The 18,566-nt window shown below is 35.3% G+C and overlaps 1 protein-coding gene across 2 annotated transcripts in view; it reads left to right on the forward strand.

Annotated features, from left to right (window-relative positions):
• Positions 1-12,897, forward strand: part of PAN3 (poly(A) specific ribonuclease subunit PAN3) — a 79,825-nt gene extending 66,928 nt beyond the window's left edge. For both annotated transcript variants that reach the window (XM_026675045.2, XM_026675046.2), the window contains 5 exons: positions 2,548-2,687; positions 3,274-3,403; positions 4,746-4,810; positions 5,701-5,839; positions 9,898-12,897. In XM_026675045.2, the coding sequence (XP_026530830.2) occupies positions 2,548-2,687; positions 3,274-3,403; positions 4,746-4,810; positions 5,701-5,839; positions 9,898-10,038 (615 nt within the window). In that variant the 3' untranslated portion in view covers positions 10,039-12,897. The remainder of the gene's footprint in view (positions 1-2,547; positions 2,688-3,273; positions 3,404-4,745; positions 4,811-5,700; positions 5,840-9,897) is intronic.
• The last annotated feature ends 5,669 nt before the right edge of the window (positions 12,898-18,566 follow it).

The raw sequence follows: 18,566 nt of genomic DNA on the forward strand, positions 1-18,566 counted from the left end.
TAATGATGTTTCCTAATTAAGCTATCTGAGAATGATTTTTTTTTAAATTAAGAACGGATTTAAGTAGAAACTTATCATTTCTGGAGAAGTCAAGGACTTCACATATTACAGGAGGTATTTGGTTAACCATCACCCGTTCAGTGGCCATTCAAACTTTTCAAAGGTACTGAATTAGTGGTACTTACATCCGGTTCTTGAAGTATTAGCTGTCACAGTGCCCCTGCGGCCTTGTGATCATATTTTTTTAACCTCCACTGCCAAGTCAGTGGGGAAGCTGGCAGGAAGTTGGAAGTCACAGTCATGTCCTCACTTAATGATCTACACAGTCTTTGCTTAATGACAATAACCAGAAACTGCCAGAACTGTTGTTGCTAAGCAGTATGGCCATGTGAAATGCTTTATGACCACATCATTAGTGACAGAAATTTTGGTCCCAATTACTGTTGTTAAATGAGGGCTACTTGTATTTGGAGTTCACTTGACTATATAAAGGTATTGCCTTGATAATGGAATTTGGACTTTATGCTACTCAATATCTTAGCTTCCATTTAATTAATTTCCTGCAGGCCAAAAATACCATATATATAACTTAAGAAATACATTTTTTGTAATGATGTTGGAATTTTTGTTTGTGCCTATTAGTGTTTAAACTTCTAAATGTCCACTTAGCAGCTAGTCTTCAGAACCAGATCAAGTTTAAAAATAGCTATGTAAATGTCAACTAAACAAGACTATTAGACATTTGAAGACAATTTATGCTAAGTTTCCTGAATTCCTCATCATCTATAATAAATGCTTGTGGAATTATCTTATTTTCTTATTCTCAGATTTTTTTTTTAATGAGAGAAGACAAAGCTAAAAAATGAAGCTTCATTCTCAAGTTATTGAGCAACTAATATATACTTATTCCTACTGTCAGTAATATTCAGTAAAACTTTCATTTTGAAATTGATGTTGCTTATTTAATCACAATTAAAGATTACATAGCCCATAGATTATTGAAAGTGTTTTGTCCAGAAAAGCCCCATTACACATTTAATTTGGAAAGGTTAGGAGCTACAGATGAATTAGAAAGGCCATAAGAAAAACATGCATTGTTTCTTGCAGTCTATTTTTCATAGTCTGTTTCAGCTACATGAATAAAGACTGCTGTACATTATGGACATAAATAGAATCATAGAATCAGAGGAAAAAAACAAGTATTGAAAGGAAGAATCATAATTGAGGGGAAAAATAAAAGAATGCAACAAAAAGGAAAAATATGTGGAGGTAAGAAACAAGCAGTGTGAAGAAAACTGGAGCGTATTTTGCATCATCATAGACATAAACATCAAAATGGCTGACAGAATTAATTGAATGGGAGCATGTTGTATTTCTACCCTTCTGCATTTAATACTACTTAAAATTGCACAAAGACCATTTTTAATGAAGCATTAGGGAATATATGGTCACGATAAGGAATTGTTCAGTGATGCTATTGACATCATTTTTCATTTAATGAAAATAAATAAGGCATCACATGAACTGCAAAGGATATAAGTAGAAGCTCTAAATTTCATATAGGAAACTATATGAAAACTGGATCAAATAACTGGACTAGAAAATTGTTTGAACATTCAAGTGCATTTGGAAAAGTTGGGATTCTGGTGATTATTCTTCCATCTTTCGTAGCAAGTATTTTAGATAGTTCAAACCGATTGCAGTGTGATTTCAGTCACATATTATGCTAAGCCATAGTTCGTTTGTTTATCAATCACATATGCTGCTCATCTCGTGTGAGGCAACACTGAGCAGTTGGTTAGTTAGTTTGTCAATCATAGTTCCTGTGGCCTGATATAGACTAATCCATAAATGGTGGTTTATAAGCTAGAATGGCTGAATTTACACATCACATTAAATCAGAACAAAACAAAATCCTTTTTATCATGATGTGCAAACCCAGCCACTATATAAAGAATAAATCATTATGTTACTTTTGAGAGTTTGTCTTTATTTAAAAGAGTAATATTAGGAATACAACATGATTAATTGACACCCATGTTAATATTTGATAATCACTATTAGTGTACAAACAACTTAAAAGTAATAAACAATGGGTTATCATAATCCTAAATATTCATTCAACATTTTGTGTATCTGTGATGTTTTTGAAGGATGTAGAAAGCCTTGGAAAAAGGTGGTTTGCAGTTAATGAAAGTGTTTTGAATTACAAGTTTCTAACTGATGAACAATACTTGCCAAAGGTTAATGAAGAATATCTGGTAAGAAGAAAAATCTTTCCACAGAGATGGAATTTGGCTTAAGGAAAGGGAAAGAACAGAATCCATTATTTAATAAATACCAATAGTATTTATTAAAATCACCCAGGAGATAAAGTGAATGGTATATTATGCAATTTTATCCATTTTGATCATTATAAATTATCATTTGTATATAATACAATGTGTACTTAGCATATTTATCTTAAAATGTTAAGAAAGTATGACGTGCATTTCAGATCCCAGTGAATAAATATGTGTGTGTTTTTTGTTTTTGTTTATATTGTAGCAAGCAGATTTGATCTCTCTTGGGAAGGTTGTGCTGGCTTTGGCTTGCAATTCTTTGGCAGGAATTCAGAGAGAGAATTTGCAGAAAGCAATGGAATTGGTGACAATCAACTATTCCTCTGATTTGAAGAATCTTATTTTGTAAGAAAACTTGATTATAGAATAATAGTACATTATTTGTGGAAATATGTGTGTATAATCGTTCTATTACAGATATTTTAACATAAAAAAAGCATAAGAATTCTTCATGATGATAGAGACCCTGAAGAGTTCCTTTGATGAGTTGTAGGAACAAAGTTCACTCACCCACCAATAAGGAAAAATAAAGTCCAATTTTAATTAACATAAATTAGCAGTACTGTATTTTGAAAACACGCACATGGATATGCTCTATCTTTAACTCCAAATTTTGGCAGTCTATAGTCATTACAGTTGCTGCTGCACCTGTATATAGTATAGTGTACTACAATGATTAATGCAAGGTTTAGTTTAAAATTCCAGTTTTATCATGAAATTCACTGGGTGACTTTTGGCTTTTGTAAAACCAGCTGTTTATACATTGAATTTCAGTGAAAAGAGTTCATGTGAAATCTTTTATTTGCCCAGACCACATATACTGGTTGTATTTGGCTCCATATTATAATTTATAGAGTAACGAATATGTTCATTGTCAAGAATTTTCCTTAGAAATCCAGTTTTAATAATTGTTAGGAATTTCCTTTGATAGATATTTGCTGACTGACCAAAACAGGCTTCGAAGTGTAAATGATATCATGCCTATGATTGGTGCAAGATTCTATACTCAGTTGGATGCTGCCCAAATGCGGAACGATGTTATAGAAGAAGATCTTGCAAAGGTAAAATACCTTACTGTATCTACACTGTACACTGCAGTCTGCAGTCATTTCCCCTACATTGACTGTGTGCAAATGGATTTAGCTTGTTTCAGGGCATTTTCAGGATATCATAGATATGCAGACTTGCTTCTACTAGTTACAAAGCCAACCAACAATATACAATATTTTGCAAGGTGATCATTGGGTTTCCAATGTCTGTTCAAATGAGCTACCATGCTGGATTATGTCAGTAGACTTTCTGATACAGCATCCTGTTTGTATGGTGGCCACATAAACAGATAGGAAACTATAAACAGGATATTAGTGTGCTGATATTTTATGTTTGGAAATAATATATTCAGAAGTTTGTAGTCTCAGCCAATAGGGATAATATAGAGCCATCATTAAAAACAAATAGTTGGGGTTTTTAAAGCAAATTTAGCAAAGTAGCTAAGAATTGCTTTATCCTTGGTGAATTTGTGTTATACAAAAACCATCCACAATATGGTCATAACTGCCCTTTGGGATGACAGTTCAGTAGTTTTAGTATACTATGTGAAAAAGTACTCCCATTTATATGGCTAATTTTGTCACATGTTCTTTTCTTGCTATACACTTCATGTATACTACTAATTGGCTCAGTCATTTCTCTTTTCTGGTCTAAAGAATCAATAATAGTTGTAACTTTTTCTTAGGGATAGAGATATAAGTTTAGTACTCATATTCTGCATATTACTCAAGTCAGGTTACTCAATAAATTGTTTTAGAGCTCTTAGGGTGCTCTTGTATCCTTTTTAATTTTGTTTTCTAATGAGCCCTAGTCCTATCCCTCATTAGGAATATCGCCTCAAAGGGATCACATCTTCCTTCATTGGAATTGTGGCCTTCATCTCCATGATACTTCATGTTCTGTGACGGTGAGGGAACTATACTCTTTACAATAGGATGTAGGTGTCATGGTTCTGAAAGTCTTGCCTATATATTACCCTGACTTACTTGACTTTAAGTGAATATTTTTTGTAGGATTCAGGAAATTACTGCATCAAGTTCCTCACCATATCCTATCTCCTATAGGTATGTGTGATTTCAGTTATAATTGGTGCTGTCATTTTATCATTGTAGCTAGTATTAGCATTGGAGGGGTTAGAAATTACAAACTAAATGATTTAACAGCACAGGGAAGAAAGGACTTTGCTCTCTTGGTAAATTTGAATAGGTACCTAACATTTTTTCCTGACACTTTGTCATTCGGCTGAAATATTTATATATTGGGTTTTCTTTTAATTTGTAGCATTTTTAATATTTGTTGTTGCTGCTGTTATTATTTCTCAGGCAAAGTTGTGTCTTATATCTTGTTTTATAGGAAGTTCAGAATGGAAGATTATTTCGTCTTCTTGCAAAATTGGGAACAATCAATGAAAGACCAGAGTAAGGAATTCAGAATTTTTAATCATTACATTATTTTTAAAATGGCACCACTGGAGAGCTCAATTAGTTATGTAGGGTGCAGTTTTAAAGTATATGAGGCTCTGAAAAGATTAACTAGGTTATTTTCATCAAGATCCCCACCAAAATTTTATGGTATGTGATTTTTATATACATATGTATGCATACACACACCTACACAGGTATTATTCGTGCTCTGGAGGGACAATCACATCTTGATTTGAGGTTTTGTCTGAAAGCTAAAAATAATAAGTACAAGGCAATACTTCATAGAATTTAACCATTTCCTGCATTTTCATGAGACTTGTAACTGTTTTAAACTCCAAACTGTTAGTTTCTTTTTGGGAAGGTATTTCAGTTTTTTCTCCCAACAGCAGCAAACAGCCTCCAAGTGCATACAGTGGTACAGTGCCAATTCTGGAGATTGGGAACAAAAAATGATATTTATAGAGAGTGCATTCTCCCGGACACTGTAAGTCTGACCGTAGTAATGAATGATACCGAACGTGAAATTGTGTAATGGAATATTTCATGTTGAATGGTGGAAATTACAGAATTAATATATAAGAACTTGTATAATATATCTTTCAAAATATCCAGATTGTTTCATTGAGAGAAAAAACATGGAGCTTGGCTAATTGAAAGTGAATTTAAAATCAGCCCATTTTAGGAATCTGATCAAATTGAGGAAGTCAATAAATCCCGTAATAATAAATTCATAAATGATGCCATAAACTTATGAGCTTTGGCTCTCTCGAATTCTTAAGACTTTTTTTTCCTTAAAACTAAATATAACATCTATAAACAAATATATGTAGGCTGAGCTATGTGTCCTTTTAATGAGAAACATAAACACTCTTTTTTAATTATAGGTTCCAAAAGGATCCGACATGGTCGGAAACTGGAGACAGGTATCTCCTGAAGCTTTTTAGGGATCATCTTTTCCATCAGGTGACAGAAGCGGGTACTCCTTGGATTGATCTCAGTCACATTATCTCTTGTCTTAACAAGGTGAGCTAGAACTTCAGCATTTTTTAATTCATTCTGTCAACATCTGAGACAGCGACATTGAGGCCACGCGCCTGTGTGCAGTTTCGGAGTTGCCACAAATAATGAGGGGGAAGGATTTGCATGGGCTGCACGAATGGGTGTGGGATGTTGGGTGTCGAGAAGGACTCACAGAGGGGTGGGAGAAAAGAACAAGGAGGAGACGAGCAGTGGCATTTGAGGCCGGTGACGATTAGTTTGTTGGAGCAGGCTTTCCCGGAGGAAGGCCCCTGCTGAGCCCTTATAATCAGCCGGAAGACTGTAATGCTAACTAAATCTGTGTCACTGCATGCAGAGTCAAGAAAAAGTAAACGAAAGTTGCTCTACCCTTACACACAAGAGTGTGGTCTCTTCCCTTATTAGCTAGGCTCGAACCGTGATACATCGCAAATTAAGTGAATTGTCTTTTTCACTCCTGTTTTCCCCCCTCCCTTTGGCACACAAGCAAATTTCTCTCAAAATGCATGTTTGTCATTGCCTTTGGCAATCACCTGACTCAAAGGTGGTGCTTTAAGTTGTCGTTTAAAGGCTTTATCTGTTGGGTAATGAATGTGACAGACCTGCTTCAGAAAAACGGCTAAAGAATAGTTTAGCAGTAAGGAAGTTCAGGCAGATAAACCTCAACATCACACACACTCCTTTGTTCAAGGAACATGGTTGTGAGCAACAGTTTTAATTTTAAAACAGCTATGGTTTATTTCATTTTACAAACTTAGAATTAATTTAAATCGATAATTAAAACAAGCACAGATGAAACTGTGATTTCAGGCAACAGTTTATTTGTTATTTTTAATAACACTGACAGGGAGAACAAAAGACAAACAATAGTTATACTGTGAGGAATAAAGACCACATTCACACACACACACGCACGCACACACACACATCATATAAATTGAATATTTATAATGTTATGTAATGACAAAATGATAATTTGAAATAAAATTGAAGCTAATTGAACAAGATGTATAATGTATGGGTTAAAGAGTCTTCACATTTCATACAATACCAACAAGCAAAAATTCAACATCCAATTATTTTAAAACATTTTGTGGGGACCAGTAAACATTAAATAAAAAAAATATGGTGGATTATTTTAATTTTTAAATTAAAAAATTAATTTAATTTTTACTTCTTTTATGTTATGCTTTTTATCATCTGAATCATTGTTTCTTCAAAACTGAACATTTCAGTCTTCCGGTTTTCAGGGCTTCGGCGGCAGGCAGGAATCCGCGATCGTGCGTGGTTTCTGCCTGGGCTCGCCGCTGGAGCGCCCCGAGCCAGCTGGCTTCGGGGCTAAGCCACCCCGTAGAGGTGGTGAAGAGGGGGGAGTTGCCAGCAGGGTCGAGGAGAGCCGCATTTCTCCTCCTCAGCTGGTCAAACTCCCTTTCCCGAAAGCGGTAGGAGCGGTGGTCAGAAATGGCCACCTCAAAGAAGCACTCAACCTGAAGAAAGTGCAGGAGGAAGATAAGAAGTGAAAGTTTTGGCTGACCAGGATACAAAGCAACAACTAAGGTACCCTGGAATTTAAATTTTATAAAAGATAACATCGTTCCCAAAGAAGAGTCGGAAGCAGCGAATGAAAGTGAAAAGGGAAAGGTTTTTTTTCTTCACTCTCCTTCCTCACATTGACAATGAAGAGAGCTGAATAAGAAATTGGAAAAATCTGCCTTGGCACTAGTAGGTAATTAAGCTGAAAATGCCAAAGGGACAATAAAGATTTCTGGACACTAAAAAATTCTTTTTTTCTATAAGGAGGAAGGGAGAGGAAAAGAATAAGGGCAGGATTTGGAAGGAGGAGACTGCCTGGACTTTAAAAGAATCTAAAGATAAAATCTCAATAAGACCTTTAAAAGATACATTTCAACGGGAACTTTGTAACTAAATAGTAACTCCAGGAAGAGAAAGTGAAGAAAGAAGAAAGTGTAAAAAGAAACAGCTTGTGTGTATTTGGATTGCTTGGTGACTTTGAGATTTTTGGATATTATATTTGAATGACTAAAAACAACTGGGTGGCTGTTTAAAAAAACTCTATAATGGCATCACTTCTGGATGAACTGAAAATGGAATTTAAAAAATATAAAGAAGAGACACAAGAAGGGAAGGGCTCCTTTGGCTCCGTTTTTCAATTCTTAGAAATGGCGATCTGCACCTACAAGAAACAACAAGAAAAGACTGTGCAACTAGAAGAGTGGGACAAAGAAGAAGCCATCTTTAATGATCAAGTAACTCTATTTGGGGAAGAAAGGGGGGAAAGAGAATGGAGAATTTAAGACTTAAAAAAACAGCCAAAAAAGGGAAAAATAATTTGAAAAGTGGATATAAAGTTGGAAAGCAACAGAAAAGGGGAATACAGAAGAGGGAAATGGAGGTGGAGAGATGGGGGTAAAAAGGGGAGAGAGAAGAAGAAAGGGAAGAAGGAAAGGAAGAGAAGTTATAAAGGTTTGAAGCAAGATGTAAAGAAACAGGACTTATTCAGAGGTAATGGGTGAAAATTTAACTGAAAAAGGGATTCTGTGAAGGTACATAAAATTGTATTGTTATATTTGTAATAGAAATAATGTTAGAAAATTGGAAACAACGTATGATTAAAAAGTGGGATAAAATAGTTAGCGTAATTTAGTGAAACTTTTGTGAACAAAATAAATGAAATAAAATAAATGAGAGAATTGAATTAGGAAGGAACGGGAACATTTTAATTACTCAATGTTTTATAAAATATAAGTGAAGTGGGGGGGAATCAACTATGGAAAGTTTATAAGTGTTCCCATAGAAGTATACTTATTTGAAAAGTAATGTGTAAAACGTTAAGATTTAAATGAATATTAATATTAATGATAGAATTGAATTGGTATGGATTGTTGTTTTAATTATATTATACATTTATAATTTTTTTTCTTTTTTAAAAAAAATACAGTGTGTAGTCTTAGAAGGTACCAAGCAGAATCCGAACGGAAGTTATGTATTATATTAAGTGTTATAATTTTAGGGGAAATATATTAAGGCGTCATACTCCAATTAGTGATTACAGGAGAAATTTTGTTCAATGAGAAAAGATAGTAGACAGTTGAAACAGGACAGATGAAGAATATAAGTATAATGATTTGAATTGAGATGAAATAAATAAAATAAAATTAAGAAAGTTAAAAGAGGGGAGAAGCTATATAGAAAATGTAGAATAATAATAAGATATGAAATGGAATATAAAAATGAGCATGAACTTGAATTTGTGTCTGTACGAAGAGATATAACCCGGGATCATGCTGCTTTCAAAAAAGATGTTTTATGTTTTTATGTTTTATGTTTTGTTTGTTTATGTTTGTTTTTAAAAATCAATAAAATTTTCAAAAACAAAAACAAAAACTGAACATTTCAGTTCTTCATTCAACAATTAGAAATATACAGTGGATATAAAAAGTCCAGACACCCCTATTAAAATGCCACGTTTTTGTGGTGTAAACAAAACAGGCAACGATAAATCTTTTCCATTTTTAATATAACAGATAAGCTGTACAATTCAATTGAAAAAACAAACTGAAATATTTTGGGGGAAAATAATAAAAAAAACTTACAATAACGTTGCATAAGTGTGCATTCCATTAAATTAGTACTTTGTTGAAGCACCTCTAAATCAACAACAACAACAACAACAACAAACGGCTTCACCAGAAGAATATCAAAGTTTTTGAATGGCCCAGCCAGAGCCTGGATCTGTATCCAATTGAAAATCAGTGGGGTGACCTGAAGAGGTCTATGCACAGAAGATGCCCTCCCAATCTGACAGATATGGAGCGCTTTTGCTAGGCAAAAAGCGGGCAAAGATTCCTTAAAGTGCCACCTTAATAGGCTCCTACCCCAAAAAGACTGAAAGCTGTCATAAAATCAAAAGCTACTTGTGTCTTAATTGGAATGCTAGGATAATAAATGAAGCGGGGGGGCGGGGGGTGGAAATGCCAAAACTGTTGATGATTATAAAGCTCTATTAACAAATATCCCTGACGTTCTCTCCAATTTGATTTCAGTTAGATGCTGGTGTGCCAGAAAAAATAAGCCTCATTTCCAGAGATGAGAAGAGTGTCCTTGTGGTAGCATACAGCGACCTAAAACGCTGCTTTGAAAATACTTTTCAGGAACTGATTGCAGCCACGAACGGCCAGTTGTAGTATTTGCAGAAAGCATGCAGGACATTGCTGAAGAAGAGAAATCAAGCGCAAATTGCACTACAACAGATTGTCATCATCTCATTTCATATTTTGGGAAACAAAACACCATCGTTATACTTCGGTCAGGTACACTGTTACTTGAAGGGAAGAATGTTTTTGATTACCCTGGAGCTCTGGCTGCCATTGGAGGCTTTATCTGTGAAGAATTTATTTTAAAGGAGCACATGGAGTTCCTGCTTTTATTTTTTCCACTTGTATATGCACTAATTTTAATTTTTAAAGACTTTCTGATCCCTGAGGTTTTGCCACATTGGATCTTACTAAGGGAATCTCTTTGCAAAGACATTTCTGGGATTTTTTTTTTTTTTTTTGCCACTGAATATTCTGCAATCTTTTGGTTTTGATATTATTTGCACTCCAAATACTATAAAGGACCAGGTAAATAATTTCATAGAAATTGTGTTCTGTAAATTACAGTGTAGCTTGTAACCTCTGTAAAACTGTATAACATGCCATCTGCTGTTTGATTAATTAATCAAACGAGAAGATGAGTATTTAAAGACAAAAAAAATCAAGTAAAATATCTCAGAAACATCGTATATAAAATCCCTTTTATTTGGCTGAAGCTTTGTCAAAGCAAAACAGCACCATTTTGAGTTGTGTACTTTCTGGGGTAAACCCAATTTGTTCTAAACACAACCAGCGCCTTTTAAATAAAATACCTGTTTCTATATTTTCCTGCTAATCAGATACATTTACATTTATGCAATTTTTGATAGACTTTTTAAAAAAAATAATTGTTGCAGTCCTGAGAGTTCAGGAATGTATTCCTTTAAGTTACCTATATAGTTACCCTTCTTTTGTATAAAGTTTTGTTCTTTGAACCACAGCTTTATTATGGTACTTTACACTGGATACAGATACAGAGACACTGTTCAGAAGATTAAGTATACACAGCAGTTGTCTGGCATGGAAAGCTTTTGAAGTGTTATAGTCTGATTCTGGAGGAATGATGGTCTGCTGTGCCTTTGCAGTCACTGCTTAGCCCAAAGTTAATGTTACCTTTGATAACACGCAACACAGGAATATTTAGTCTTCAAGTCTGGATTCCCCTCCCCCCCCCTTAATTAACTTTCCAATACTGGACTCAACTGTTGTCTGCAGGCTTGGGTATTCAAGGGAATTTATAGTAGAAAATCTACACTTTGATACGGATGACTGCCAAATATATAGGACTATTTTTTTTTCCTTTCTCAAAGCGGTAGTGAAGACTGTACTGTATATCGGCATCCTTTACCCAGCACTGAATGTTTAATAGCACTGGGTGCTTACCATGAAGAAAATGTGGAAACTTTTCTCCAAAAGGTGTCAGAACTGATTCAAAGCACTTCCAACTGATCTCACTGGCATCCATTTTATTCTTGATATTTGTAATTTCAGATAAATTTTTAATAGTTCTCTCCAGTTTTATAAGCTTTAATGATGACACTCCTGCTTTAGATTTATCCACAAGAAAACAGTGCTCTTCATAATGAAGACTTTGGAAAAGAAAGGCCCACCTTTAACATCTTTACTTAAACATAATGGAGCCTGAAATTAATCGTATCAATCAATGAGCTGAAATAAATAAAAGACAATTATTTTAATCTGGCAGAAAATTAAACCATAGTGTTTATTATTTAGAAGATAACAATTGCCATAACATTATTTTTTAATATCATAAGGAACAGGGACTTTAAGATACGCCTATGGGAAGGAAACCAGTCTTTTATCATTAGCTCATGTATTTGATGAAGAGCAGCTGTCTTTTTATATGTTTTTGAAAATCATATTGTAATTCTTTTGTACAAAAAGAAGTAGTAATTGTATTCTAGGAGAAATATTGAATGCTTTATTTATAAGCGGGCTGAGGCTTCTTTTTCCCACTATTGTATTTTGTTTTGGTCTTTTTTTTTTTTTTTTAATGAAAGGGGATCATCTCTTCAGTTGCAGCAATTGGAAAGTTTTTGACAGATTATTTTGTGGACCAATAATTCAGGAAATGCAAAGGCAGGGGTAAAGCAGGGCTTCAGGCTCCTCCTCGCTGCGCAAGCAAGGCCCACCTCATAAAGACAAGTTGCATTTTGCAAATCTTTGTCAGCACACGGTATCCATTCCTTGGCCCCAGTAATCTCAGGACTTGTTTTAAAGTAAATTTTACAAAATGAAGAGTGCAGAGAGCCAATAAATTTCCATATGTAACTGTTACCTAGAAATAATTGCTGTTGGGTGATGCATAGAACAACATGGAATTTTGTTTTGTTTTGTTTTTATGTGGTCCATGTTTTTGAATTTTCTACTTGGTGTTTTTTGGGGGGAGAATTCTTCCACTCCAGTACAATTCCATTGAGAAGGCTGTCCAGCATGTTCCATTCAGAGGAAGAGTCATTTATGTCATCTCTAAATCCGAATAAGAATTTTTGAAAAGCAATGCCTACTTTTTCCACACAGGAAAGCAATTCTGACCTTCCTGTTTTTATAGTATAAAGCACAGAATGGACAACCTCTGAAATCATGTAATACTAGGTTAAATTTAAATTGTTCTGTTTTAGCTTGCTTGTTTGGACTTTTGTTTTCTGCTACACTGTAAATATTTGGGGGGTATATAATGTGATTTCATTTTGTTTTTCATTTTTGCTCTTGTCCCAGTAAAATTCTAGATGTGAGCATCTTCCCCTAAAAAGCACCGGTATGTTACATTCTGATGTCATGATCCCACTCTGTGTTACCTTTTAATCCTGTTTTTCATTCTTTTCACATGTACAGCAGTATTTTTAATAAAGAATTCCAGAAATAATATGGCTTCTTTGAGCAAGCAAACATGTGGGTATTGTGTTCTACTTCTTAAATTAATGGTTATTTTCTTTCAATATTATATACACCACTGTGGAGATTGGCTACACATCACATTATTTGAAAAGACACATTGCCTATTTGAAGTACAGAAGCATTCATTTGAAAATAAAAACATGAAATGTTTGCCCATGTTCAAGTAGTAGAATATGCTGCTTATATCAACTGAGTGCAAACTTCAGAGTAATCAAAGCTCTCTGAAAAATTATTTTAATTTTAACTATTGTTCAAATTCTCTTCGTCACCTTTTTTTAAAAAGTTGATAGTTATTCAAAGCATAATTGAGTTTTATGAATTTTTTTTATTACTTGAAGTGTTATTTGCAAAAATAAAGATGGTGAAGGCCTCTGTACCTGCAATTTTTATGTAAAGTATTAAAACTCATAACTAATTATATGAAAATGTCAATATTGTTTCATTGTATGAATTTATCTGGATTTTTGAAGACTTTGCCTTAGAAAATTTATTTAACAGATTAAAATAAAAGAGGCAGGAAGTTTGCTTTGGTGCCTTTTACCTGACATAAAAAGGCAGGAAAAATTAATAAGCTATTTTAAAAAAAATGTACACTGAGGTATCATATAATGACCCAGAATGCATGTGTATTCCCTATTCTAAGTATGGGAAAAGATAAAAGCATGTTTTAAAGTGAAATTAGGATATGTTGGCTGTTCTTGCTGTACACTTGGTGTAGAATTTGCAGTTCCCTGTCTAGTTAGAGTCCGAGTTGGAGACTCTGAATTCTAGTTGTTTGTTATGTACAGAAGCCTAATTCTGAGCAAGGCAGCCCTAACTGCTTCAAAGGGTGGTTGTTGTGAAAAAAATAAGGTTATGAACACTTCTTTGAGTTGTGCAAAATATAGTTGGGATATAAATTAAATAAATAATAGAGCAGTTGATGTTCAGATATTCTGAAGTAGATTATTTTTATGCTCAGGGTGGAAAATAAGACTTAGAGCAGGGTTTTTCAAACTGTCTTTTCAAACTGTCCAGAACTCTACTGTTCTGCTAAAATTTAAGTTCCAACAGAGACTAAGAGCAAATTGTTGTTGTTATTAACCCAGATACAGCCAGTTTTATATCACTAGCCTCATGATAGAGAGTTGCAGGTTCTGTAGCCTTAAAAAAATTGAAAATTGTGACTTAAGAATCTATTCCTGCCTAATGTGAATGTAATAATGTAGCAGTGTACTTTCATGTTAAACGATAAATGTCTTACGTCAGTTTCCTATATATGTTCATGCATTGTAAGTATATGACAAATGATATTTGAGATTTTGCAGGTAAGGAAAAGAAAAAAAGGATTTTTGATGCAATTTGGTATTTTAAAGTTGGACTGTGCCAGCTGGTAGATTGCATTTCCCCCTTTTATATATATATATATATATTTAAGACTCCATCAAACCAGGATATTCTGCGGCATGATATATTCTGGTTAATAAAAATATTGATAGTCACAAGAACTCTTATCGGGGAAGTAATGTTCAATAGGCTGCCTGTTTTTCTTATCCAAGTACAGTAACAAAGATGGTGAACTGACGAATATGTTAATTTTGTAAAACTGTACAATATCACTTGCCCAGTTTGTCAGATCTGCTATCTTCTGCTCTCACAGACAAACAATTACCATGGCAGTTAAATGTGGATAAGCTGTTGAATTTATTGACAAGAGTTAGATCTACTAAGTTATAGTCCCCATGACAAATAGGTAAAGGTCCTAATGAAAACACTGAAAAAGGCTTCCCAAATGGCCTTGCCTTTCCAAGGTATGCTCTAGGGCAGTGGTCCCCAACCTTTTTTGTACCAGGGACCGGTTTCAAGCAGAAAATTTTTGCAAGGACGGGGGGAGAGAGAGAAGGAGGCTTCGCTCTCTCGCTGCTCCACCAGCCCAGGAAGAAACTGCTTCAAAGAAGCGGGGGGTGGGCTTTTCCTGTCGCCGCAGCTATTCCGAGCGCCCGTTTCTCCCCGCCCGCCTTGGCGCTTCAATCCACAGTGTCCCGTTCTGCCTGCCTGCCTGCCTGCCTTAGTTTCTGGTTGTTTGGGAGCAGCTTCGGCTGAGAATAATAACTATTCGCCTCTTTTACTCAGCCGAAGCTGTTCCGATTCAACCATTAACGAAGGCAGGCAGGCAGGCAGAACGGAGCACTGGGTTGAACCCAGCGCTGGCGGGCGGACGGGGTGGGGGGTGGGGGAGAAACGGGCGCTTCGGAGGCGCTGCGGCGACAGGAAAAGCCCCCCGCTTCTTTGAAGCAGTTCCTTCCTGGACTGGTGGAGGAGCGAGAGAGTGACAGAGAGAGCTGACCCAGAGAGAAGGACAGGCTTCGGTTGCTTCCTCCCTCCCCTTCTTTCATTTGTGTCCTTGATCCCCGATCCCAGCAGCATTCACCGAAGGTGAAGAAAGCCGCCATTTTTTTTTAAAAAAAAATTCTTTGCGGCCCGGTAGAGAGTGCTCCACGGCCTGGTACCGGTCCGCGGCCCGGTGGTTGAGGACCCCTGCTCTAGGGAATACATATGTGCTGTGAGTTGTGCCTTAATGTCTTACATTAATGATTCATAGTGATTTCAACAACTGTAAAATAAAGTGTGGCCACTCTGAAGCTCCACAGGAGATGCCCAGAATTTGAAGTAGATGAAGACTATATTTGATTCAAAGATGGGTAAGAGTCCATATTTGGAATTGCATTTATTGATTATGGCAATGAAACATTCGGATTCATGCACTAATGTTGGCTTTTTATAGAGAGGAGGTAGTTCCTTTGTCTTTGTAGGAGGCTTGGATCCAACAATCTTAGATAATTATCCTGTTCATTCCCTTTTAATGAAGGTTGCTCAAAAGTTGGTTAATAAGCAATTGGAGAGGATGATGGAGGAAGCTAATTATTTGAACCTGGTGTAGATTGAAATTTGATACCAAGATGTTTGTATCAAACATTGAAGAGCATTAAAGTAGTTTTAAATTAAGGCATATCTCTTCTTGTTTGATTTTAGTAATATTTCTGAGCATCAAAATATACATTTCAGGCAAAGTTTTCCAACCAGATTTTCTTATCCACCATTTTCATAGGAATATTCAAACTCAGGTCTTAATTCAAGAACCTTTTTAAAGATCAGTTAATAGATATACTATATATGCAATCATGCCTGGGTAAAAAGATATTTCTTCAGATCAGGGAGTTGTACAGTCCATAATTGAAACCTTGAGAAACTTATGGTTTATAGAGGGATCTCAGGATTCAATGGCAATCGGGATGTAATTGCCATTCCTAAGCAACACAGTCATAAAGTGTGATGTCACACGACCACATTGCTTAGGGATGACGATTCTGAAAGTATTGGTTGCCATAGTTAAGCAAGGACCAGGCTTAAGTGGAGACATTAAGTGAAGATCTCAAGTGATAGTGATTTCTGATTTCCTCTGGCTTCCTCATTGATTTTACTTGTGAAATGCCAGCAGGGAATGTCGAACATAATAATGTGACCACGGGTCACTTCATTATCATGATTGTGAGCCAGGTGCAAAGCACCCAGATCATAATCACATGACCACAGTAACACAGAAATAACCAGAACTAAGTCTCCCTTGTTCAGTGCCATCACAAGTTTGAACGGTCGCTGAATTCACTGAACCCTGAGATCACCTATATTGTACCTGGGCATAAATGACAGCTTCTATAAATGGTGCACAATAAAATGTTTGTTTATACATTTGTTGCACTGAAAATTCTATTATGAATACTGTATGCAATTGATAATACGCTCTTTCCCTCAAAGATCTGAATCCTGATGTGCTATCCGCCTGATCTTATGAAGAAAACACACTTGCTGTAGGTTAGAATCTTTGTTGTTTGTGGCGTGGATTGAGGTTTCTGATTATTTGTTACCTTACGATATTGGTGAAAGCTGAATCTGTGGATGGAGCTGCATATCTTGTTAGATATAACTCAGGGAAAAGGGAGAGATTAAAGACAGTTTGTTTCAGAAACCCATCTGTGCTAGTTCATAGACTGAATCATTGACTGTTGAAAGAAATTTCCATTAAAAGAAAAGATTACCAACCACAGATTACTAAGGGTAGTTACAACCTTTAAAGTGAAGGACTTGCATGTTACTACAATCAGTACAGAAGGAGATAAGAGTCAAAGTAGGATTAGTCAGAGATTACAGTAGCAATCCCTTAGATTACAGCATTGCATTGCATTATCAGTTAACAGATTTCTAAATGTTCAGATATTGGCTTTGATGCACCAAATGTCATGTGAGTTAAGATAAGGATTCTCTAATGCACTTGGTTTCAATACATGTTTGACAAAGAGTGCAACTGTCTTTTCCTTGAGCAGAAAGCAGTATTAAAGGCCTTCCACAGGAATGTAGAGAAAATATGGGAAGATAAGAAAAATATAATAGGATTTTGGGTATTCTTTGAGAGAGGTAGAATTGTAATTATCAATTCACTTAAAAAAACTGAAACATAATAGGAACACTTAAAGTATTTCCCTTTAGGGATTTGGTAAGATTTAAAAATATATCTGCTACCAAAACTCATAAACTTCTATTAGTTAATAAATCTTTAACTCTTTTTTAAACCCTCTGCAAGGCATCAGGAATGTATATGGAAAAATGAACAGCATATGGTGATAGAGACCTATCCTCACAATTCCTCGGAGTAAATACTTTTCTAAAACTTTGCAAGCTGCTGAAGGTTGTTGTGAGGAAATTTTTAACTGCCTCAGATCCCCCTCAAAATGCATTAATATCTTAGCAGGATGTTGACATTTAGAGTTTATGGGTGTGTCCCTGTCATCCCTTTGTGAACTCTTCAGAAGGCATGATGGATGTGTGTAGATACCAAAAAAAGGCTAGAGGGAGACAAATAATGCTCTCCCCAAGGACAGAATCTTATTTTCTGACTCCTTATTATTGCTCTCTGAATTTAGTTGTTTGCTTCCCTGAAGATGCTACCTAGGTCGGTAATAAAAGGTCAGCAAGCAAACAACTAAGCTTAGAGGGCGCCAAGGATTCAACAGTTCTACCCTGAACTACTGTACATCTCTTCTATTGGAATCTCATGTATTTGCCCTCACGGGGACTATGGGCAAATGTGTAACTGTCCATTGTGACTGTCCAAAGAAGTTAGGCTTAGGATTAATACTTGTTGACAATTTTCTAGCTGTGTAACATGTATTTTTAATTTTTGAGAAAAGACATATGAAAAACTCTGACAGATTTTGGTTTCCTCATCAAAATGCTTAAACTCTTTTGCTCCAAAGCATGATCAATAATAAAACAGTTCTGTAAAAGATGGCTGAATCTCTCTCTCTCTCTCCCCTCCCTCTCCCTGTCTTCCTCTCCCCCTCACATTCTTTTGCAGCTTGAAATGAATTTGATTTTGAAAATTCAAAAAAGGAAAATTAAAATAGCTTTAAAAGCTTAAGGTTACAGGTATATGCTATTTACATCCAGTTTTTAAAGTAACATCTTGTTAGAAGCATTAGAAGTGTTTTTCAAACAAAATACTCCATTTATAAACCAATAGCCTAAACTAAAGATTAAATTGCAACTCAACATTTTTAGTTTCTCATGAAACATACTTAAATATCAGGACATCCTTTTATATTTGACAAATAACACAAAGACCA

The sequence above is a fragment of the Notechis scutatus genome, chromosome 5, assembly GCF_049901735.1.
Source record: "Notechis scutatus isolate UNSWTSFEM ecotype Mainland chromosome 5, rNotScu1.2, whole genome shotgun sequence".
In the NCBI taxonomy this organism is placed as follows: Eukaryota; Metazoa; Chordata; class Lepidosauria; order Squamata; family Elapidae; genus Notechis; species Notechis scutatus.